The sequence below is a fragment of the Cordyceps militaris genome (genome assembly GCF_000225605.1).
Source record: "Cordyceps militaris CM01 unplaced genomic scaffold CCM_S00002, whole genome shotgun sequence".
NCBI classification, from domain to species: Eukaryota; Fungi; Ascomycota; class Sordariomycetes; order Hypocreales; family Cordycipitaceae; genus Cordyceps; species Cordyceps militaris.
The window spans coordinates 3,726,318-3,749,442 of NW_006271970.1; the positions used below are offsets into that span (position 1 = coordinate 3,726,318).

The 23,125-nt window shown below is 53.6% G+C and overlaps 7 protein-coding genes across 7 annotated transcripts; 5 read left to right on the forward strand and 2 right to left on the reverse strand.

Annotated features, from left to right (window-relative positions):
* Positions 1-555: 555 nt before the first annotated feature.
* Positions 556-1,224, reverse strand: CCM_03112 (Cupin, RmlC-type; the record flags this gene model as incomplete). Its single annotated transcript, XM_006668264.1, has 1 exon — positions 556-1,224. One exon carries the CDS (start codon positions 1,222-1,224, stop codon positions 556-558), a length of 669 nt encoding a protein of 222 aa, XP_006668327.1.
* An 843-nt stretch (positions 1,225-2,067) lies between these two features.
* On the forward strand, positions 2,068-2,968 carry CCM_03113 (Pyruvate/Phosphoenolpyruvate kinase; the record flags this gene model as incomplete). The annotated part of the gene is made up of 3 exons (XM_006668265.1): positions 2,068-2,115; positions 2,164-2,416; positions 2,475-2,968. 3 exons carry the CDS (start codon positions 2,068-2,070, stop codon positions 2,966-2,968), a joined length of 795 nt encoding a protein of 264 aa, XP_006668328.1.
* A 279-nt stretch (positions 2,969-3,247) lies between these two features.
* CCM_03114 (NAD(P)-binding domain) lies at positions 3,248-4,500 on the reverse strand (the record flags this gene model as incomplete). The annotated part of the gene is made up of 2 exons (XM_006668266.1): positions 3,248-3,994; positions 4,060-4,500. 2 exons carry the CDS (start codon positions 4,498-4,500, stop codon positions 3,248-3,250), a joined length of 1,188 nt encoding a protein of 395 aa, XP_006668329.1.
* Positions 4,501-7,561: 3,061 nt separating this feature from the next.
* CCM_03115 (General substrate transporter) lies at positions 7,562-9,642 on the forward strand (the record flags this gene model as incomplete). Its single annotated transcript, XM_006668267.1, has 8 exons — positions 7,562-7,658; positions 7,715-7,796; positions 7,855-7,988; positions 8,040-8,199; positions 8,273-8,783; positions 8,835-8,881; positions 8,937-9,289; positions 9,503-9,642. The coding sequence occupies 8 exons, from the start codon at positions 7,562-7,564 to the stop codon at positions 9,640-9,642; spliced, it is 1,524 nt and encodes a 507-aa protein (XP_006668330.1).
* A 5,448-nt stretch (positions 9,643-15,090) lies between these two features.
* Positions 15,091-16,029, forward strand: CCM_03116 (aldehyde reductase (GliO), putative; the record flags this gene model as incomplete). The annotated part of the gene is made up of 1 exon (XM_006668268.1): positions 15,091-16,029. The coding sequence occupies one exon, from the start codon at positions 15,091-15,093 to the stop codon at positions 16,027-16,029; it is 939 nt and encodes a 312-aa protein (XP_006668331.1).
* Positions 16,030-16,740: 711 nt separating this feature from the next.
* CCM_03117 (HATPase domain protein, putative) lies at positions 16,741-21,966 on the forward strand (the record flags this gene model as incomplete). Its single annotated transcript, XM_006668269.1, has 1 exon — positions 16,741-21,966. One exon carries the CDS (start codon positions 16,741-16,743, stop codon positions 21,964-21,966), a length of 5,226 nt encoding a protein of 1,741 aa, XP_006668332.1.
* Positions 21,967-22,521: 555 nt separating this feature from the next.
* On the forward strand, positions 22,522-23,006 carry CCM_03118 (NADH-ubiquinone oxidoreductase 14 kDa subunit; the record flags this gene model as incomplete). Its single annotated transcript, XM_006668270.1, has 2 exons — positions 22,522-22,555; positions 22,783-23,006. 2 exons carry the CDS (start codon positions 22,522-22,524, stop codon positions 23,004-23,006), a joined length of 258 nt encoding a protein of 85 aa, XP_006668333.1.
* Positions 23,007-23,125: the final 119 nt, after the last annotated feature.

Below are 23,125 nucleotides of genomic sequence, written 5' to 3' on the forward strand. Positions count from 1 at the left end.
CTGGTGGATGAGCTGCGGCGAGTGCCACTGGATCTCGTCGAGGGGGGGATCGTTTGGATTGTCCATGTTTTGGCGGCCGGCGAGTTGGTTGGAGGGTTGAAGCTGAGGTGTCAAAGAGGAGTGGTTCAAAATAGATGCGTGACGACCCACAGCCCTTTGTCACACGATTGCGGATGCAATGACACGGTCATATTGACTTGAATGAGAAGAAATAAAATTTAAAATTGAAACAGTGAAATATTGAAGATTTGAATTAAGAAAAAAATGCAGACGACGACATCGTCCATCTGCAGATTTCAGAGGTCATCTAGTCGACAGACCCCAGAGATGACCATGGCTCGCCTTCCATGAGAGAGTCACGAACATGCTATCCGTATGTAGATGGAAGTACCGAATATTATAGTATTATTGCTGCAAAAAAGGATATTTATTACCTCTGCTTGTGGGCGTTGTTTTCTGCGCGCGGAGCCACGCTATTAACAACAAGGCCCAATATTCAATCTCGGTCAAGCCGAGGTGTGCTTGTGACAGACAAATGAAAGTAGGAAAGCTGCATCATTCGCTCTTCTTCTCCTCTCGGTAGTATTCCTCGTAGGAACTCTTGTAGCCCATCAACAGCCCGATGGCTGCAGCGACATACAGGATGGCTATATTCAGAGCAAGATTCAGTCTCTCCCACGGCGCGATCCTCAGCCCCGGCACCATCTCAAAGTGATGAAAGAAAATCAGCAGCTGACAGATGCTGGGCTCCATCGCCTCCCGATGGCAGTCGGCCAGGTAGCCCAGGATATTGCGGAAGAAGCGCTCCTCCACCACGGGCTGGCCCTTGTCAAAGTACACCTCAATGGCCAGCGGCGCGTCGGCGCTCTGGTCGCCCTCGAACCAGTGCCACGCGCGCGCGGGGATCTTGAAGGTGTCGCCCGCGGCCAGGCGCACGTCGCGATCCCACAGGTGCCAGGTGCCGGAGCCGCGCGTGACCACAAAGTACTCGTCGGCGAAGAAGTGGTAGTGCGGCGGCGGGTGGTACAGCGACTTGCGGTCCTGCTGCCGCGCGTCTTGCGCGGGGAAGTCGTGCACACTCGTGTAATACAGCCCGCGCTGCCAGGCAAACCGGACGCCAAAGGTCCGGTCCGCCGTGTCGGGCAGCTTCAGGATTGCTTGGTCCCAGTTGGGGGTCCGCGACGGCTGTCGCGGCCGCAGGAAGGAGAGAGGGGCGAGAACCATTTCGAGTCAAAAGGTTACAACCCTGATGCTGAGGCTATTCGTAGCTAATGGGGTTGAGCTGATGATGGTGCATTGTGCAGGAAGCAGCTGGCCGGTCAGCATTCATGTGATCAGTGAGGGGTGCTCTCAATGTGGGTTCTGATCGCCTCCTTTCTTGCCAGGAGTCTCGATGCCGCCGGAAAGGGCAACAAATCGACGGATTCGACATATGGAGTTAGAAGTTGTTGATTGAGGCTTTGAGGCTGTCAGCTGGTTAGCCAAACCTAGTCTAGCCCTTAGCATCGGAGATGGTAGGGTAGTTGCAGGACCCTTCTTTTTACAGTAATTGTACAAACCTTGAGTGTTTGCTCAAGGATTATACATATTTTCAATGATTTATAGTTTCAGAATAGAAAGCAACTATCTAGTTGCCATATAATGCGACCATAACGGAATTCGCCGTAGGTTGGGTTCAGGCTGAGCTCGAAAGGCTCGACCGACAACTTTACCCAGAAATTGAAATGGTCTACAACTAGCAAAGAGTTGAACCTGTGGATGGATATTCTTGGTATTTAAGTTGATCCTATTCGTGAATCCATTCATCACAGTTGGCCGTCCGCCAACCGGCCCCATACCCAAACACAGACTTGACCAGTAGTACTCCTCAGTAACAAGCTTGCGAGAAATCACAACTTCTATGTATTTCCAACTCCGTTGGCCAGCGAACGGCGGTGGGGTTCCGAAACCGCAACTTGGTCGGAATCCGGCAGCCATCTTGTACGCTCCGCCACTTGCCCGACGCCTTGATCGTTGGTCTTTGTTACGCCTATGAGCTTGGCATGGAATATCAGATGCTCTATCACAATGAAGAACAACATCACTCTACGAGCAGCCGAGGACCGCCTGTGCACAGTAAAACAGTAGCCCCTAACCCCAGGAACCCCCACTAACACCAAATAGGCCGTCGGTTCCAAGATCGTTGTCGGCGACCAAATCGTCCACCTTGCCAAGTCTGCCGGCTACGACTCCATCTTTATCGATCTCGAGCAGTCTAGCATGTCCTGTGCCGAAGCCAGCCGCTTAAGCGCTACAGCGCTGCTGGTCGGCATCACACCTGTCGTGCGAGTTCCGTATCAATGCGGAAACGGGCTCGTGCAGAGGCTCCTCGACGGCGGCGCCATGGGCATTGTGTTTCCGCATGTCAGCAGCCCCGGTATGCCATACCAAGAATCCCCTCTCACCGTCTGGGAACATATACTCATAATCGCTAGACGAGGCTGAAGCGGCGGTGCGCGCGTGCAAGTTCCCGCCGCGCGGAAAGCGGTCCTTTGCTGCGGCGCTGCCTCACTTTCACTACCAGAGGACGGACGCGGCGGAGGCGATGCAATGGCTCGACGAGGTGGCCTCGACTGTCATCGTCATGATTGAAACGGCCGAGGCGCTGGCCAACGTTGACGGCATCGCGGCCACGCCCGGCGTGGACATGCTGTTTGTCGGCGCAACCGACCTGGCTATTGAGCTCGGCGTCGTGGGCCAGTGGGAGCATGTGAAATTTCAGACGGCGCTGCAGGATGTTTCCGCTGCTTGCAAGAGACATGGAAAGATCTTTGGGCTGGGTGGTTTGCATTCACGTCCGGATATTTGTCAGGTTGTGGTGAAGTCGTTGGGGGCGCGGTTTATTCTCGGGAACGTGGATATTGGACTGCTCTCCATGGCAATGGAGATGAACGTACACCAGCTCAAGGAATGGGAAACCGCCCTCTAGCAAACTGTTTGGCTATTTGATTGGCGTTGGTTGATTCATTTGCGTCTCGCCAGTTACATGATTGGCCGCCAACCAGCTATGCAGCTAGAATTTCCAGGAATTATGGTCTAAATCACCTTCTCGACGACTATTCCTCACTTTATTGACTGCTGATCTTCATTCGCCGGCTTCACTGCGTAGATCACGCCTAGCTTCGGTTTAGTCACCCGTGAATAGCAGTACTCTCCTCTACTTCTAAGCTCCGGTTCAAAATATATCATCTTCATAATGTACATATTTCTATAGCTGAGCCTTGATAGCCTGCTGCCCGAGCTGATTAAACCAAATCTTTTCTCCTGTAATCATGGACTGTTGAAGCGCCGCCGCAATCCGCACAGCCGCCACCGCAGTGGTCAACTTGACCGGCACCTCGGTGTCGTCCAGGCAGCAGTCGGTGAACTCGACCGCTTCACGCGCAAACGCGTTTTTGAAGCGATCCCAGTAGTTCTGCGGGAGCTCCTGCCGAATCCCGCCCGCCTCGTACACGCGCACGAGGTTGGCGGCGGGCAGGCTGTTGACGCTCAGCTTGCCCCTGGTGCCGATGATCTCCGTCGCGTCGTCCTGGCCGGCGGCCATCATGCGCGACGAGTAGAGGTGGGCGATGCGGCCGTCGGCAAACTCGACGAGACCCATGGCGTTGTCCCGGTCGTTGTACCGGCCGAGGCCGGGCTCGACGGCGGTGATGCCGACGGCGCACACGGACCTGACCTTGCTGTCGTCGTCCTCGCCAAAGAACCACAGGGCGAGATCCACGTCGTGGATGGAGCAGTCGACAAAGATGCCGCCGCTGAACTCGGCGTACGCGACGAGGAAGCCCGACGGGTCCAGCATGTCGCACGTCTGGCTGCGCAGCACCGACGCCCGCCCAATGTCGCCCGCGCTCATCTTGGCGTGCGCGTCGCGGTAGTGCTCGTCGAAGCGGCGGGAGAAGCCGCATATGACCTTGAGATCGGGCCGCGTCGCCGCGGCGTCGACGACTGTTTGGGACTATTGCACCAGTGTAAGCGGGCCGACCAAGCTGAGCAAGAAGCTTGTCATGGGGGGGACAGTACCACTTCCGCCGTTGTCGCCAGCGGCTTCTCGCAGAGGACGTGTTTCCCGGCCTCGATGGCCTTGATGGCTTGCGTCGCGTGAACGGTCGTCGCCGAGGCCACGATGACGGCTTCCAGGCCTGGGTGCCGGAGCATCGCGTCGTAGCTCGAGTACACCTTGACGCCGGATGGGCCGAGCAATTTGGACGCCCAATCTCGCTCCTCCGCGTCCGGCGACGAGACGGCGACGAGCTCGGCGCGCGGCACCGATTGGAAAAAGTTGACGGTGTGCCGCTTTCCCATGCGGCCGAGGCCGGCTATGCCAACTTGGAGCTTTCGTGGAGGCATTTCGAAACTTCTGTCTCTACTTTTAGCGAAATGCTTCAAAGGAGTCTGGGCATGAGGTTGGGCAAACAGGGTGGCGCAAGTTGTACCGGGGCCTCTATTTATATTCCCTGACATGCTGAAAATGCTGTGATTTTCTGTTTCTTTATTATTTCTTTGCACCGATTGCGGGATCAATTGCTCTGGTTCTACTTCCGATGTTATATTTCTTTAGACGGTGTGACGGGAGCTGGTGCGCGGCGACCTTTCTCGGCGAAATGCCCCGGCTGTGGAATCTTTGGCAACTTTTTCCGAACCGGTTGGGAGCATATTTCCGTGGCCACCGTTCCTGTGCTTGGCAACGATCCTCTTGGCGGAGAGACATGCATAAGGTATTGAACCTTTGCTCGTAAGTTGGTGACTTTCGGCGGCGGACTGCATCCGTCCTACGACAAGGTCATGGCCGGTCTCGGCTTTCGCCCCGTCAGCACGCGTGCACTACCTTGCATCATATTGAATTTACCTCGTGCTTAATCTAGATCCACCCCCACGCTTTCTTGAGGCTTGTCTGGATATGTTCCGTCGGCCACAGATGGACCGTGTGGGTTATGACGAGGAGATCCAAGAGCGCTATTCTTTCTACATAACTGGTGAACCGGTCTCCGCAAGAGGAAATTCCCAGCGACGCCGTAATCATGGCTGGTATGGTCGCTTTGTTTGACATCGCCGTTCCGCAAAGTTGCCGAATCAGTTGCCGAATCTCATCATCCCGATTTTGGAGCACGGTTTGACGAGTTACCCCAATCTTGGGCAATGTTGGGTCGTGACATAGTAATAGCGCCCGGGCAAGAAGACTGTGCATGACAGAAATGACTTGAAAAGTTGGGTCAGTCTCACCTCCCCAGAAAAGAACTATCGCAAGTGGATGACAAGGTTTAACGCACCAACAGAATGGCTCAAGTACATGATGCAAGGAAACGCCTCACTTAGCCCAGGATCGGCGGCAGAAAAGGCCACGGGGAGAAACGACGGAGGCCGAGAATGTAGCCAATCGTCATCGTACTTTAGCAACCGCCGGTAGTCGTCCGACTTTTGGTTGTCATGACCGAAACAGAACTGGACAACGTCTGCGCAGTGGACAATGATGCGGTTCGCCCACATGTCGTCGGTCGCGTCAGTCAATGACTGGTCGATAAAACTGTGACAGAGAGATATTTTTATTGGCCGTTGGCTGGATAAAGCCATCGTCACCTCTTGGCGCAAGCCGACCCAGAAGGACGCCTTTCGAAGGTCACTCGCGACAACGGCGGGGCCATGGGTGTTCATGAATACCTGAATGCCCAACAGATGTGACTCGTAGTCATTTCCCAGAAGAGGCACTGCAGGGACACGTGTGAGCTACTATGCCCCAGACAGATGTGGCCAGGTTTCTCAACTGACCGTCAAGCTCCTCTAGAGTGCGCAGCAGAATGGTGGCAGCGAGAAGATTGTCGTCCAACAAGTCGGGAGAGCCATGTGACACGCTGCCGAGTTGGCGCAGGCACTCTTGGTGATATCGTGTGGATGCGTATTCATCGAATTGCCCGCGCAAGCTCAGATGCCGGCTGGAGAGCGCAAAGATGGCGTTGCGCAGTGTTGGGGAGGACATGGCCCGCAGCGGAACCGTGAGTGCAAACTGCCGGGAGACATCGCATAAATCAAACTGGAGAAAAAGGATTATGCCATGTAATTCAACGGCGCCGGGTCTTACTCACCCAGTTGCACATGTACTCGAGATAGTACTTCATCAGCCTTGCCTCGCCATTGTCCCGTAGAGGAAAGGCAACCGAATGTGCCGCACTGCCACTGCTCAGCGAATTGAGCAACAGTCTAGAGCCTTCTGGAGGCGAGCACAAAGGGCGCTCTGCCGGATTGGGAAGGCCACATTGTGATGCCATGTGAGGCGGACTTTTAGGACTCGTAGCCATTGCCCCTCTTGGGGCATTTCGCAGCTCAGCCACGTCATCGTGAGAAGTGAAGACAGGATCTGGTATGAAAGGATAACTATCCTCCGCAACGTAGGGGGTCTCGTCAACGAAGCGCACTTGTGATTGACATTAGAATTGGATATTGCGACAGATGCACTCCAGAAATGGGGCGTTTTACCCTGTCGCGGACACGGGACCCAGCGCTGGTGTGGTTCAATACAGAACCTAGAGAATTAATTAATATTCGCTCATGGTATCTATTGCCCCCAGCGGGTAAGTAGTGTGGGATTCTTGGTACTCATCGGGGGAGCGCTTGAACCGCACGTTCAAGCCTTGGATGCACTTTTCTCCGAGGCGGGAGCAGCGGCGGCACGCCATCGCCGGCCCTGCTCCCTCCTCGAGGCGTGTACTCCAGTCGCATCTCAGGTGTTTCTTCCGGCAGCTCTAAGCAGGTGTCAGTGGTGCCAACTTCATTGCAGCTTGGGCTGGCTGGGCTGGCTCGCAACGCACGCCCAAACAGACAAACGCAGACCAAACAGAGGAGAAGGGGGTAGCTTGGCTTACCGCACACGGCGTATTTGGCACGTCTCGCGAATTGCGAATCATATCTTCTCCTTGAATGCTTGTAAGTGTTTCAATAATCCTGGGAAAGCCGTTGATATTATGTTGTGCTGTCGGACACCAGACCGGGAAGCCTTCCAGAAGCAGAATATGGGGTAAGTCTGAGCGAGATCCCCAGGGTTGACAGTTGGAATGAATTCATTAGACTCAGTTCGGGATTATTTCGCCGCTGCTAACCCGATTTAGCCGCGGTGGGCAATTGCAGCCTCGTCCTTGTCCAATACGGATCGTCGGACATCTGCTGACGGGATGTGACAACCCGCAGATGGCTTCACTCCCGCGTCCGGGGTATCACCCCCCCCCCCCCCCCAATCGTCTCTAGCAGGGCTGGCTCGCGCCACCCCGCCAACGCGACCTGGAAGCTTCTTCCCCGGCAATAGAGTCGCGGGTTTCCAAGCCACTTGGCAGCCGGCACCGTATAATTGCCCTCTACCCGCTTGCTGGGTTTCGTTTGCGTCGGCAAATGGGAAGTCATGCGCTTCAAAGTACCGTGGTAATAAATACCCCATTTCCTTCCCGTTTGTCCTTGCCTTTGTCGGTGCTCCCAGACAGTTTTCACCCGCCTATCAGCCATTTTTATCAGATTGCCAAACTGGAGACTACGAAAGAGAATGGATAGAAAGCAGCCAGCATTGGAACATAGTGAGCACGCCGAGGCTGTCTCTACCCGGGCTGACGTCGAGCTGTACGAGCCTTATGGGCCAGCAGGTAAGTCTTGCCATCTTGAGGGGGGGCACCAATCTTTGTTTATTAATTGGGTGTAGGGATCCGTGGCATCGTCCGGTCACCGTATGTCGTCGCATGCGCATCTCTCAGTGCCATCGGCGGCATCCTGTTTGGCTACGAGTACGTCTTCATTCGACCCAATCAATTGTGCACGCCCGCTTTCTGACCCTTTGCGCAGCCAGGGTGTCATCTCTGTCATTCTCGTCATGGATCAATTCTTGCATAGATTCGGCGAGGTGTCCGATACAGCTCCCGGAGCAGGATTTTACAAGGGACTCATGACCGCCATGATTACTCTGGGCGCTTTCATCGGTAAGACGACGACTTAGCTGCCACCAGCCCGACATGCTGACACGGTCAAAGGTGCTATGAATCAAGGTTGGTTGGCCGACGCCTATTCGCGAAAATATTCCATCATGATCGCCGTGGTCATCTTTACCATTGGCTCCGCGTTGCAGACGGCAGCAGTGAACTATCCTATGCTGGTCGCTGCTCGACTGGTTGGGGGTATTGGCATCGGAATGTGAGTAAAATTGAGATGCCGTACCCTACGTGTTGAGCATTTGGCTTATTCGACTATTTTTGCCCTCGCATAGGCTAAGTATGGTTGTTCCGCTGTACATTTCCGAAATATCACCACCCGAAATCCGAGGTACCCTGCTCGTTCTGGAAGAACTCAGCATTGTGGTCGGCATCGTCGTTTCGTTCTGGATTACATACGGCACACAGTACATTGACTCGCACTGGTCCTGGCAGCTTCCTTTTCTTCTTCAGATTATCCCAGGCCTCATACTTGGCGTCGCTGCCATCTTCCTGCCCTTTTCGCCGCGCTGGCTAGCATCCAAGGGCCGGGACCAGGAGGCCTTGGCCGAACTGGCAAAGCTGAGACGTCTACCAACGGCCGATGCTCGGATCCAGAGGGAGTGGTCCGACATCGTGACAGACGCGAAATTCCAGGCCGCCATTGTGAAGCAGCGCCACCCCAGCCTCACGACTGGCGGCATGATGAACAAGGTCAAGCTAGAATTTGCCGGCTGGGTAGACTGTGTCCTGCCCGGCTGTTGGAGGAGAACCCATGTGGGCGCTGGCCTCATGTTTTTTCAACAGGTGAGAAATCTTCTCGAGCGGCAATATTGGACAGATGGCTAATTTGGCTAGTTTGTCGGCATCAATGCCCTGATCTATTACTCGCCGACACTCTTTGGGTAGGCCATGCCTTGTCCTCGCATAAGTCAAACGTAATTAACCAATTATGTATAGAACCATGGGCCTTGATCACAATATGAGCCTTGTCATGTCCGGTGTCGTGAACGTCGTGCAACTCATCGGTGTCGTCTCCAGCCTATGGACTATGGATCGGTTTGGGCGGCGCAAGCTACTACTGGCTGGTAGCGCTGCCATGTTCACCTCTCACACCATCATTGCTTCTCTAGTCGGATTGTACTCGGGCAACTGGCCGCAGCATACGACTGCGGGTTGGACGAGTGTTGCCTTTCTCTTCATGTACATGCTGGCGTTTGGAGCTACCTGGGGACCGGTCCCGTGGGCCATGCCTGCCGAAATCTTTCCATCTTCGCTACGAGCCAAGGGCGTTGCCATTTCAACATGTTCGAGTACGTATACATGCCTTGGTTTTCTTATGCAACTCCTCTAACAATAAGTCTTCTTTGAGATTGGATCAACAATTTCGTCATTGTGAGTATTCTAACCACGCTTACCACTGGCACGGCACTAAGCAATACCACAGGGACTGGTGACTCCGCCGCTGGTTCAAAACACGGGCTGGGGAGCATACCTTTTCTTCGCATGCTTCTGTCTGTTCTCAGGTCTATGGACATTTTTCTTTGTGCCGGAAACAAACGGCAAGACACTGGAGCAGATGGATCAAGTATTCAATGACTATACGGGGGCAGAAGAGCTGGCACAACGGGCCAACTTGCGCAGACTTTCCGAGCAAGATATATAGGTAGGTGGTTCTTATGTCAACTGTTGCACTATGTAAAGCTGGTTGCAAGGTACGGTGCACCATTGAACCCCGTTTTTGCAAAGTTGAAACGCCATAACGTATGACATCAGCCGCTGTTGGCTATTTGCAGCAGCAATTTCTCACTCTTTTTGTAGCTTAAAGCTGGCAAAGCTTATAGCCGGCACCAGGTACCGCAATGCATCTTTGACCAAGTGAATTCTTCGATATGCAATAGGCCCCCAGCCTCGAAAAGGCACCGTCCCCAAGAGTTTCCCTTTCCTGGGTACTTCTGCGCGATGCGCCCTACAGCATCACCACCTTGGATTCAGGCACTAGTAGCCGCTAAACACACGAGTAGCCACAAGTGTCGGAACAGCCGATGCTCGTCTTCTCGACCGGACCGGCGCGAGCCTCGGTCACAAAGCCTGTGAAGTTTTTGACCCGGCGCTAGGCGGGGCCCTTTAAACGAATGCAGGATCTAACTGTCTGTAGTTATTGCCAACATTCTAACTTGGAGATAGGTGTCATCGCACTCCTTATTATCAATCCAACCTGGCATTAAGAGAGTAATACGACTTGGCATTAATGAAGCAATGGGAATTCAGGAACAATGTCACATAAACTTTTTACCGGATTTCATTTATACTAGAATACGTGGAGAGTATACATTCGGCCTAGCAAGAGAAAACTATATAAAAGGGCCTCTGTTGATGGAGCTTCTAGACTATTATCTGCTCCTAAACTCACAGCAAGCTTAGTACTCACACCTCGGGAACTCTCAAAAGATGTATCAAGGCTCGCTCTCCACGGTTCTAACCGCGCTGCTATGCCTTCAACAAGCTAGCAGCAGTGTTATACCTACTACGGATGGCTCTAGGCCTATGGGAAAGGCTGTAGAAGTCAGTCAAGCAGATATAGCTCCCGGTCCACATAATAGTGCTGGCAGCACTATTAGCAATAACCTTCCCACCACAAGTAAGTTAAGCTACGTATACTACAGACCCGGAAGCTAATACATACATCTAGATGGTTTGAACAGTGCGGCCAAGGCAAAACTGATGCGGCGAGAGGATCCACCAACACTCAAAAGCTTGGATGAGCTTGCAGCGCAGCTTGTAAAGACACCTGTTCGCGCCGACTGCGTCTTTGTTACTGTTGCCCACCTCCTGGGCACGACACCCCAGGAAGTTTCTCGCCGTACAAACATTTCGATCCCCGAGCCGGACACAGGAGGTACAACTGAAGCTCTCACCATCTTTGCCAGACTTGGTCTTGTCTTTCAAGTCTGGATGTATGAGACTCCTCCTCAAGGCGGAGGGGGTCCGATTCGAAACCGGCCTCTGCACCGTGGTCTGCCTCTTTATTTAGCATTTCCTAGGACGACAGGTATGCCGCGTACTATGGGAGTTGCATACCTTATTCCCGACGCGACTGGAAGTATTCGCCCCGACGCAAACGGGGTAGTTGGCCATGCTGTTGTCTGCACGTTAGTACTATCCACTTGATCCCTCGACCCACGAGTGCTTTTAACATGATGAATTTCTAGGAACCCCGGAACACCGTATGCCCGCTATATTGACTACCAGGCAGACCCAAATGGTCGCGATATCACGTCAACTATGCAAAACACTAGGATTCTTGCCTACTTCGCCGTTGATCCAAGGGCCTCGACAGGAGACCTTATTACCACGCAGAGCCAGCCATCGAGCAACTAGAGGTCGACGAACAGAAAGCTCATCCCGAAACGCAAGATGGTGGGCCACAGATTGAAGCTCCAAGTACTTCGCAACAGGAGAATGGCGGACCGCAAGCTCCAGCCCCTGATACGTCGGATCCAATGGACGTTGACGAAGAACATATCAACCAATGGGCAACCGGCCAGTTTTCTGGGCTTAGTTGCGTGGCTGTAGTTGCTGCTCTTTCGGCATACTCGAATCACCCTAGACCCGGAAGGTCCCTACCAGATGTTGCACTGTGGACTCGTGCTAAAGGTATTTACTTTCATACCTTGTAATATACCGCTATCGTTGCTAACTCCCTGGTTTTGCCGCAGAATCGACGAGCAGCGATTATGATCGTGCCCGTGAAATGGCTACGCAGATCCAGCGGCCACCGACAGCCAAGTCAGACGGCCCTCTCAAAGAGGACGAGTTGAAGAAGTTGGAGAACGGGGACTTTTCTGGCTTGGATTGCGCGTCTGCACTTGAGAAGATGTATATCACATACAAGATCCATACACCGGGCAAAAAAGATGCCGCTACAGCAGAAGGTACATCATTCTGTCAGGACATCAATGCTGAATTCCATGCTAATCATGATTTTTCTCGCAGATCCAACGGCTGATTGTCGGCGCGCCCAAGATCTTGTGCAAAAGCAGAAAATCCCAGATCCCTGCAAGAAGATCAAGAACATTGAGATTGGTTTCACTCTAGCCAGCAGTTGGCTGTCGATCAAAGGAGAGGGGACCAAAGATGATGTCGGTGCTATCCTCGAAGGCCCGGCTGGCAAGGCCGAGTTGCTCCTTGCTCATCGACCTGCGGGAGGAGATTCAATGTGGCTTCCTGTGGATATGCAGAAATCCTTCAAAGCCGACTCTATCGACATCACCGGCATTAACAACCTCACTCTCACTGCGGAGACATTCTTCTTTGGCGGCGGGGCCGCAAGTGACGAGTTCAAGGTCCAAGGTAAGAGCAATTAGAAAAGTACGACCTTCTTATTACTAACGACTTCTTTGCCTCAAGATCTTCGTCTTCGCGCCAAATGTGCTGATCCCGGTTTTGCTGCCAAGAATTACAAGTACGTCGGGATCAACGCCTGGTACGAACGTCCGCAGAAGGGTTGGTGGATTTTCAGCGACATCTTCTACCCTTCCAACTTTGACAAGAAGAATCTGGCCACTTTCCCAGTCGTTCCTGCAGACTGGCAATTTGCCCCTCCCTGCACCATCATCAAGGACCTGAGCTACGCATTCTCGTTGGGCAGTGGCCTTGGCGCCGGAACGGGTGACAAGCTGACGCTGAAGCTTGGAGACGGCAAGATTGAGCTTGGAAACTCGTTTGATGGCAAATCCACGTCAGAGGGAAAGATTGACCTCCAGAAGACGTTCAGTAAGGCCGCCGTGGACATTCGACTTCTCACGACTGCGGCCATTGACGATGACGACTCGTCAGCTGGTATCTTTGACAATGGCTGGACGTTCAAAGGTATGTGCTCCCCAGACTGTTCCCGGAGTAAACGGAAATGTTCTGACCCCAATTTTTTCTCATAGGTGTCACATTCACGGCAACTTGTAAAGACGTCCCCAAGAAGATGCAGATGAAAAAGTTTGCCGATCTCAATCTAGCCATTGCGGCCAAAAATAACAAGACGCCTTGGAATGGCACCATTTCTCCCGAGGATTGGCTAGAAGTGGCTTAAAGAGAGACATGAATGGAGAAAAGCGGGAATTCAGGAGGTGTTGGCTCAAAGGGTTGTGTTGGATGGTGGCCCGGCTCACACTCTCGACTTCAGTCTGTCAGAACTGAACTCAGATTTTGATGGCCCGGTTCCCCTTGCTTATCTTTTAGATTCTAGAGTTAGTCATTGTTTGTTACACTTAGTTTCGTCCGTTATAGAAGATGTTACCTTCGCGTCACATCTTGCTTGCTAGTGCCCGAGGCACTTAACAACCACGCTGCATATCCATTAAAGGTGCAAGGCAAGTCAGTGAAGTTGGATTTCCCAGTTGGCCCTGAAGACTGCTGTAAATAGAACTAGACTGGTAAAAGCAAATCAATAAATAGTAAAATTATCGAAGGAATAGAGTTCTTAGCCGGCGGTCTATTTTATCTCCCTGGTGACGGCTGGCTGTGTCGTTCAGGTGCCTTGACAGAGAATATTATGCCCATTTTATCATGCGCGACAAACACTTTGTCATGACCCTGTTGTCGTTACGTACTGCCGATGAGTCTTTTGAAGCTGGCTAGCGTATTTCTGGTGAGACTCAGTGTCCTCTTTGAGATTTTTCTCAAGTGTCCGATTTTCCGAAAGTACAAGTCGCGGTTCTAGTTAGACATCTTATCAATAATACAAACGCGGGCGGCGATGATATGGTGTTTAGGTACGTCTCTAATACCATCTGTAACATCTAGTTAGAGTTGTGAAGGTTGTGAAGACTGCCCTAGCCTAGAAGGGCCCTTTGGTGTTGACTTGCTGATCATTTCTGTTTTCTGTTTAGGGATTGCCAAGTTACAGCCGCTGACTAATCAGGCAGGCGACCAGGCATCAAGATTCCACAGAGACGTTGTCGGCGCCCAACTCTACACCTTGCGCGATCAGTAACTGCCTCCCGAACGCGGGCAGGTATTTTTATGCACCGAATTCCTTGACCAAATCAACATTCACCAACAAGGGAGAATAATTATATGCGCACCGAGCATCGCGGCCATGGATCTTCTTAACACGGTTCGAAAGACAGGCTCGCGTGGCGGCGTCAACTTTAGCTGGGACGAGGTCGCCAACTCGTCCCGCCGCGAAAATTACTTGGGTCACAGTCTGAAGGCACCCGTGGGCCGCTGGCAGCAAGGAAAAGATCTCAACTGGTACGCCAACGCCGGTGCGACGGCCGCCAACGCCGACGAGACGGAAGAGGAGCGCGAAACGCGCCAGCGCAAGGAGGAGCTGCGCAAAGTCAAAGAACTGGAGGAGGATGCGATTGCGCGCGCGCTGGGGCTACCCGTAAAGCAGAGGGACACGACTGGCGCCAACTCTGTCGAGGTGGCCAATACGAGACAGATTGGCCCTGCCTTGGGGCCAGAAGAGATGGAAAAACCAGATGGCGCGAGGCACGGCCGAGACAAGCCACGCCGCCATCGCGATGGAGGGAGGCGGGATCGAGATATTGACAATAGACGCAGGAGTCGCAGCAGAAGCCGTGACCGAGATGGAGAGGACGGGGAGCGACGCCGCTACCGAAGTCGCAGTCGCGGTCGTGAGCATAGGGATCGCAGACCACGGAGTCGTGAGAGGGCCACTAGGCAAGGGCGGGACGATAGGCACGGGAGGGATGACAGGCATGGGAGGCATGATGAAAGGAAGAGAAGAGAACGAAGCCGCGAGCGCGGAGGACAGAGATATCGGGGTGAAAGGCCCAGACACCGCAGCCGCTCAAAGTCACCCGACCGCAGGCACGCCAATCGTGCGTAAAGTCCACAGCGGTGATATTTTCTATCGGCAGCATTGATAAATTAGTAGCCTAAATTCATGATACCCGTGCTTATCTGCACAATGATTGCTTGCATCGCCTCCAAGAGTCGCATTTAAGAATTTATGACCACCCAGCATCCCCCACTATATAAGACGGCCGCTAAAGTTGTTTAGCATCACTCAGCCGTCCATCTGACATTGCACCTCTAGAATGTGGTATGGAGAACTCTGTTCTCTCAGAGCTCAATATTCGTCAACAACATGATGCGCAAGCCCGCAGCGATCGTCTTTGGCGGGACACGAATCGGCAACAGGGCACTGTTCAAACCAGAGACCGGCCTCGAATCATTCTTGGCCATCTTGCGTGAGCACAATATTACCACCATCGACACGGCACAGGCCTATGGCAACTCCGAATCTGCACTCGGACAGGTACACGCCGGCGAAAGATTCACTCTAGATACGAAATGGAGTCCCTCCTCTTGGACGGAGACAACCCCGTGGGCTACCAAGAGCCGAATTATAGAGACAGCCGAGGACAGCATCCAGAGGTTAGGCGCTGTAGCCGGCACGTTTTACCTTCACAAAATGGATCCTCTGACCCCGTTCCCGGAAACTCTGGCTGCCGTGAATGAGGCATACCGGCGAGGGTATTTCCGCCGATTCGGGCTGTCTGGCTTCCCGCCGCACGAAATTGAAGCCGTCTACAACCACTGCCTCGAGCGAGACTACCCTCTGCCCGCCGTGTACCAGGGTAGCTACAACCCGCTGAGCCGCGACAAGGAGACGGCGCTGCTGCCGACACTCCGAAAACTAGGGATGGCGTTTTATGCCTTTGGGCCCTCGGCCGGGGGCTTCCTCGGCAAGACGGTGGCGCAGGCGGCGCGGCTGCAGAGCGACATGGACTCTGTGTCGGCCACGTGCAGGCCGTATCTGCGCGCGCCCAAGTATATGGAGGCGCTGGCCGAGTGGAATGCGCTGGCCGACGCGGAGGGGTGCAGCGCGGCCGACTTGGCGTACCGTTGGATGACGCAACATTCGGCGCTGGACGGGGACAAGGGCGATGCGCTCATCATCGGCGCCAGCAGCCCGGAACAGCTGGACGAAACGCTTGCGGGAATAGAGAGAGGGTCGCTTAGTGATGAAGCGTGCGCTGGTATTCAAAAGATCTGGAAATGTGTGGCAGAGGAGGTCGAGTAGCTATCTGCCTAGATAGGTGAATGCTACCTTATTCTAGCGCGCCAAGACAAGGGACGAAGTAGCCAGCTGTAGACAGATATCTGACAAGAAAACCGTAGTAGTGACTTGATATTATAATTCGACGGCTCGAAACAGTAAAACCTTCGATGGCAGTTCTAGCTTCGAAAACGGCGACTGATGTCCGGAGATTCGCGCCCAGGCAGCACTAACAATAGCAATAGGTCAGCCGGGAATTAGTTCAATAATTGATTCAGATACTGTATGAATTTATTTTTAAAAAATTCACGTATCATGACGCCCCGTTATAGCCAGTCATGTAGGATAATGCTGTAACACGCCCGCGTGCAACTGCGATTGTGCTACGGTGGAACCTTCAGTGGCTCGGCTCGGCACTCTAGCACAGAGTTGGAGAGACCGAGTCCGCCTTGCGTCAACATTCTACCTATTCACGGTGTTTCGGGCACTGGGCGAATAGCTGCCTATCTTTGTTTCTGCCTAGATTCCCCATAGCACGCTTCGCCACACCGTTGTCTGCCTTCATCCCCGACGCCAGTGTGTGCGACGGACGGTTTGCCACAAAGAAGCTACAGGAGGCACCCCCGTCACCACTCGGCTGCCTATTTCCCCTTCCGACCTCACGACACGTCAGACCATGACCATATAACGCGGCTTCGTGCTCTTTCATGTTCTTTCATAGCATAGCCCGGCGAAATGGATTATTCGAATTTACGAGCGGCCGCCCTGCGCAACGCAGAGGATGAAGAGGCCGTCACCGTCGACACCAGGGCCCTCATCGACAAGGTTCTGGCGCGGTACTCGGGGGAGTGGACGACGCTGCGAGAGCTGATACAGAACGCGGCGGATGCGCAGGCCACGTCCGTCACGGTCACTTGGGAGACGCTGCCCTCGACCAGCGTGCCCATGCCGAACACGACCGACCGATCGGACCAGCTGAAGCATGTCATTGCAAACCACACGCTGCGCCGGCTTGTTGTCCAGAACGATGGCCAGCCGTTTAACCAGCGGGACTGGGGTCGGCTGAAGCGAATCGCAGAGGGAAACCCCGACGAGACCAAGATTGGCGCGTTTGGCGTCGGCTTCTACAGCGTCTTTGCCGACTGTGAAGAGCCATTTGTCAGCTCTGGTAGCGAAGCAATGGCCTTTTATTGGAAGGGAAACTCGTTGTTCACAAAGAAGTCGAAGCTTCCCGAGGAACAAGCCAGCAAGTTCACGACATTTGTTCTCGACTATAGAAATACTACCACGCCCATGCCGAACCTCTTGTCGGTTGGCCAGTTCTTGGCTACCAGCCTGACATTTGTTGCGTTGCAGAGTATAGAATTCAAAATCGACAACTACACCATCCTTTCCTTGAAGAAAAAGACTTCGCCCGTTGTTAACTTGAGTCTTCCCAAAAACCTTGAACCAAGAACAAAGGAGGGGCTGATGAAGGTGGTGGGGGTTGACAGAACAAGCACGCAGATTGATGCCTCATTTATGAACGTCATTGGCTGGAAACCACAAAGTGCAGCTGCGTCCAAGGTTGCAGATTCGTTCAACTCAAACGAGGCGTCCTCATCACTACGCTCGTTCTTCTCTCGTCTGGCAGCAAACGCTTCTGGTGCCAAGTCCAAGGCAGCGGTGGAGGAAAACAAGGTGCAGAATCTCATTTCCGAGGATGTCACCAAGATCAAAACGTCGTCCATCTTTCTCCGTGCAACCTCGGCCGATGTGCAGACGGTTGTTACTTCTTCCTTCGCCTCTGAGTTGGAACGAGCTACGAAGAAGCCACCGCCAGCCAAGACGAGACTGTCGATTTTGACGGCGTCCTTTGACGAGGCTGCCGCTTCCGAGTCCGCGTCATTACAGGACGGTACTGGCAATGCCACCGACGTCTTTGCTTCCGTCTTGCCCAACAAGAAGCCCGGCGGGCGCATCTTCATTGGGTTCCCGACCATGCAGACTACAGGAGCGGGAATGCACTTATCCGCCCCGTCTGTCATCCCCACGGTAGAGCGTGAAGCAATTGATTTGAATGCTAGATGGGTGCGCACGTGGAATATCGAGCTCCTTCGAGCCGCCGGTATCATTGTACGGCTAGCGTTCGTCAATGAAATGGCCGACTTGCACAAAAAGGTCACTGGCAGCGTTGAACCCGGTGCCGATATTACCGAGGCGATCATCTCAAAGTATTTGCCGGAAGCGCTTCACATCCTTGGCACATACACCTTTGCAGATTCCACACCTAGCTCCCAAGTCGGCCAAATCATGGAGGAGGCTTTCTGGACCTGCTTCAAGAAGGCTTCGATTGAAATGTACTCATCAAGAGGAGTGTTGCAAACCTCGGAGGTGCGCCTTGGAATCGACGAGCTCGCTGCTTTTGTCAACAGTATTCCTGTGGTGCCAAAGCAAATGTCTGACGCTCCGTTTGTCAAGAAGCTGATTGACTTTGGTCTGCTAACGCTTATCAACGTGGGCGACATAAAGAAAGAGCTCGGGGCCAAAGCGTTGAGCAAGGCGCAAGTCATCAGCTTAATTACTTGGCTGGGAAAAAAGACTGTGACTGGAGAGCTGGATCCTGCCAGTCGCTCCGCTTTGCTTGATGTGGCTGTTGCTGCAGTGGATGGGGGTGGCAGTGACGGTGGCAGTGGTGAAGTGATATTGTTGGGTAGCATCACCAACTACCATAGTCTGGCACGGATACCGGCTAACATGCCAATACCGCCTACCACGATACCATTCTCATTCACTGTCAACTCAAGCGCCGCTGAGCTGCAGTCTCTGGGGTGGGAGCCCCTAGAAATCGTCCCTTGGCTACGATTCCTTCTTGAAACTACAAATAGTCGATCTGAGGAAGAGAGCTTCACCAAGTCTGCCAAGTTTGCTGTCCAGGTTTTGACCATCTTATCCAAGAACTGGGATACACTGAGCAATGCCAGCCGCAATACGGTTACCACGGTGCTGCAGAATCGGACGGTCATGCCAACAAAACTAGGTATGAAGTACCCCGCAGAGGCCTTCTTCCCAACTGTCAAATTGTTTGACGATCTGCCGATCATCCAAGGATGTGAAAAGGTCAAGGAAAAGTTCCTCGTGGCCATTGGTGTCCGGAAAACACTCGACTTGGAGACAATTTTCACTCGGCTGCTGAACACCTCGGAAAGGGGAGGCCAACAGAAATGGAGCCACATGGAGTTGATCAAGTATCTTACTTCGGTCCAGGCTGATATTCCCTCTGCTGATATGAAGAAGCTCAAGGAGTCAAAGCTTTGCCCCGCAGAAGCTGGACCAAAGGGTATGGAGCCAACATGTGGTACCACTACGGTGTTCAAAGTCTCCGAACTGTTTGAGCCGCAAGAGACTCTCCGAGCGCTCAAGCTTCCTCTGCTGCAGTGGCCTGGGCCTCCTGGAAGCTATCGCAGCAACGGTGCCGAGGCTCTTTTCCTGAAGAGCTTGGGTCTGCGGACATTTCCGTCAGTCCCCGAGCTGGTAGAGATGATGGCTTCCGGAGATGCAGCCCTGCGCGCCAACGCCATGACATACTTCATCACCAATCATCATCTGAATATGTACGGCGCTTTTGACGTAAGCACCTGCCGTAAGCCGATCATTCCGTTGAAGGACAGCAACGAGCTTGTCGTGCCGTCTGCCTGCTTCACGAATCCGCGTGTCACTGTTCTTGGTTTCTCCGTACTGAGACCTGACCTGCATGACCATGCCAACAAATTTGGCGTCGCGAGAGATCCACCAATGCTCGAGTGTGTCAGCCGCCTCCTTGCGCGCCCGCCCCGGGATCACCAATCAGCAGTAACACTCTTTGGGTACTTTGCATCTCGTCTGAGTGAGCTCGGCGACAAGAATCTTCTGAGGCTTCGCAACGCCCCTATTGTGCCGATTTCCCGCTCAAACAGTAGCACCACGAAGGAAAAGGGAGGAGGCAGCCTCACCTTCATCACACCGGGTCGAACATATCTTGGTAGCTCGCCGACTTACGATGCCATCTTTGACTTTGTGGACTTTGGCAATGATGCTAACGCATTCCTTTTCAAATGCGGTGCCAGAAGTGAACCGACGAAGAAGGAAGTCGCCGAAATGGCATGCAGCGAGCCCGCACGACTATTATCTGCTCTCGGGAACATTGAGAAATATCTCAACCTTCTCAAGTCGTTGGCGGAGGAAAGTCACATTTTGCAGCGCGACAAGGCTTTATGGAGTCGGATGCAGAGCTCCAAGTTCCTGCCGGCTTACAAGGAAATAGCCACGCCCACAAAAGGAAATCTCATCGATTTCGAAGACGAGGCGGAGCCTGTGAAACAATATCAATTCGCTACTGCTAACCAAGTTGTCGTGCTGGATGACATAGTCAGTTATCGCCTATTCAAAGAACATCTGATTTGTGCCCCCGAAGAGGACTTGCTTGAAGACTTTTACATTCAGCTTGGCGCACACCGACTGAGTGCCATGGTCGAGGAAGATCTTCGAATTGGTGGTCGCGCATCGAAAGATGCCATTGCCCAGCGCTTCCGAAGGCACGTTATTGAGCGCACCAAGATTTTCCTGTACGAATACGCTCACTACCGGCGAGACTTTATCAAGCACGACGCAAAGTGGCTTGACTCAAATCTAGTTGTTGAAGTTGTTCGTTCCGTTGCGTTGCGAAGAACTCTCAAGGGGCAGAGTCAGTCGCACGCCGAAAGTCGCTCCGCTGCCGGGTCTTACACCAGAGGAGCTTGGATTCTTTACGTCGCAGATGATACAAAACCCGACATGTACCAATTCGGGCAAGCCATTTGTCAAATGTTGCTGAAGCGCCCAAACCAGCAAGCGTACCTGTTTTTTGAACCGTTTCTTACGCTCGACCTTTACGCCCTGCGGGACAGAGGCTACAACGTGGATCGTATCCTTCGCGTTAAAGCGGCAGAGGCTAGAATGGCGGAAGAAGAGAAGCGAAAAGCACTCGAAGAGGAACAAAAGACCATACGCGAGCAAGAGGCGAATCGGGTCAATCAAGGCATGATATCAGAACCACAGGCTGCAGAGGCAGCCCGTGCCGTCCCTAACGTCCCGGCTCTGCCAGCTGCTCCATCCACCCCAGCGCAGGCCAAGCAGAAACTCCCTGGTGCTTGGTCGTCTCCCGAAGACAATGCCCCGGAGCCGTCTAACCTGGGTAAGAAGAGCAGAGGGTTGTTTTCGAACTTAACAAAACGCTTGGGCTTAGATACCCCATCAGAGGAACAACCGCCGCCGTATATCGAGTCGGAGCAACGAGACAGGCAAAGGGGACTTCAAGGAAGCTCCAGCGGAGGGGCGGATACCGGCACGGTCACCAGCCCGACAGTGGTGCAGCAGAACCTCACCAACGCAGTCAACGCAACGCGCGCGCACGGCTCCAGCTCTGTCTTTTCGCAGCCTGACGTCAAGGAAGTCAAGGAGCAGGCGACGTACTGCGACGAGAACTCGGCCAAGGACATTCAGCACGTATCCAACGCGCCCAACGGGCTCAAGATTTACACGGCGCGCCACATGTCGGTTGACCCGCAGCAGTTCCTATCAGATAACCACGATGCCGTCAACGCCTTTGCCAACCTGCTGGTGGACGTGGGCCGCGTCTACGGACTCTCGTCGACGGTACTACATATTTACTACGACGAGCGCGGCAACACCATTGCCTTCAACACGGGCGGCAGCATCTTTTGCAACCTGCGCTTCTTCCTTCAGCTGCACGCCGCGCGGGTCGGCCCCAATGGTGGCAGTGACGGTGGCGCGGCCTGGGCGGATGCGGCGACCTGGTGGTGGGTTGTCATTGCGCACGAGCTGGCGCACAATCTCGTGACGGTGCACAACTCGAACCATAGCTACTATACCGAGTCGTTTATCCAACAGTACATGGGACGCATGGTCACGCAGATCACGCAGTGGACGCAAGGGGGCCAGTAGAGAGCTGGGAGGATGAATATATGGAACGGCATCCGCATGAAGCATGTTTTGGTATTTCTCATCATACTTTCTGTATTTGTAGATTAGAGTTTTAATTAGAGTCTCAAGGATCTGGTCAGACAACCTGTCGGAGCGTGGTTCCCGTGTGAGTTGGTCTGGTCACTTTCGTATCAGGGCGTGCTATTACGCAACCAGTCGCTGCGCGACGACATCAAACTTCCTGTAGGACTCCCAGAGTCAGATACACAGCACCCTAATTAAAGTTATTTTCCTTTTTTTATGTCATCTCAGGTGTGGCAAGTTATGCTGCTTGCTGGTTCATTGTGAATGGCGTCACGTGCAGCTCCACGTGATCCAATCAGCAACGAGCTGTTTAGTCTTATTCCCAGAACCAAACAGGCCCAGTATCGACTTCTACCATTCGACCGTGACTGGACCAATTGCCCGCCCTCCTGCTCCCGAGCAGCTTCAACGTCGAAGATTACCCAAAAAAACACACTATTCTTCCAGTCCTCCGTATTCCCTCTCCGATCCAAGTCCCGCCCATTGCCCACCATGGTCCACCGCATCGCTTTCTGGAGTTGCTTCGGTACGTTCGCTCCCACCCCCGACGACGACACCGGTGGAGAGGAATCGGCCGAATAGAGGACCGCAAATGGCTGCCTGGAACATGGTCTAGAGCTGTGTGTGGCGGCTTGACAAGCTTTTGCAAACGGCCGCCTTGCGGTCACGAAACCAAAACCCCCCCGTCTGGGCCATCACGCCGCAAGGAATCAAGAGGAAATCCGACGAATGCTAACCTTGTCCGACGTGTAGGCCTCGCCGCTCGCTTCTGGCAAGTCGGCATCGAGATGCGCCCCTTCTTCAACCGCTCCTCGCTGTGGGCATACCCGGTGTACGCCCTCGGCGGCGCCAGCTTCGGCTACTGGCTGCAGGGCGTCGACGACCGCCAGTCCAAGGTGCTGAGCGAGCGCAAGGCGTTCCTGCTGCAGAAGCGCGCGCGCCATGCGGAGCGCGAGGCGGCTGAGGCGGCCGAGTAAATTGGACACGTTGGGATAGCGGCGTCGTCGCGCGATACCACCGAACGAAACGACTTAGGGTGAAGGTACATCGCGAAGCATGGAGGATACGAGTAGCGGGATTAGAGCAATGATGCCCA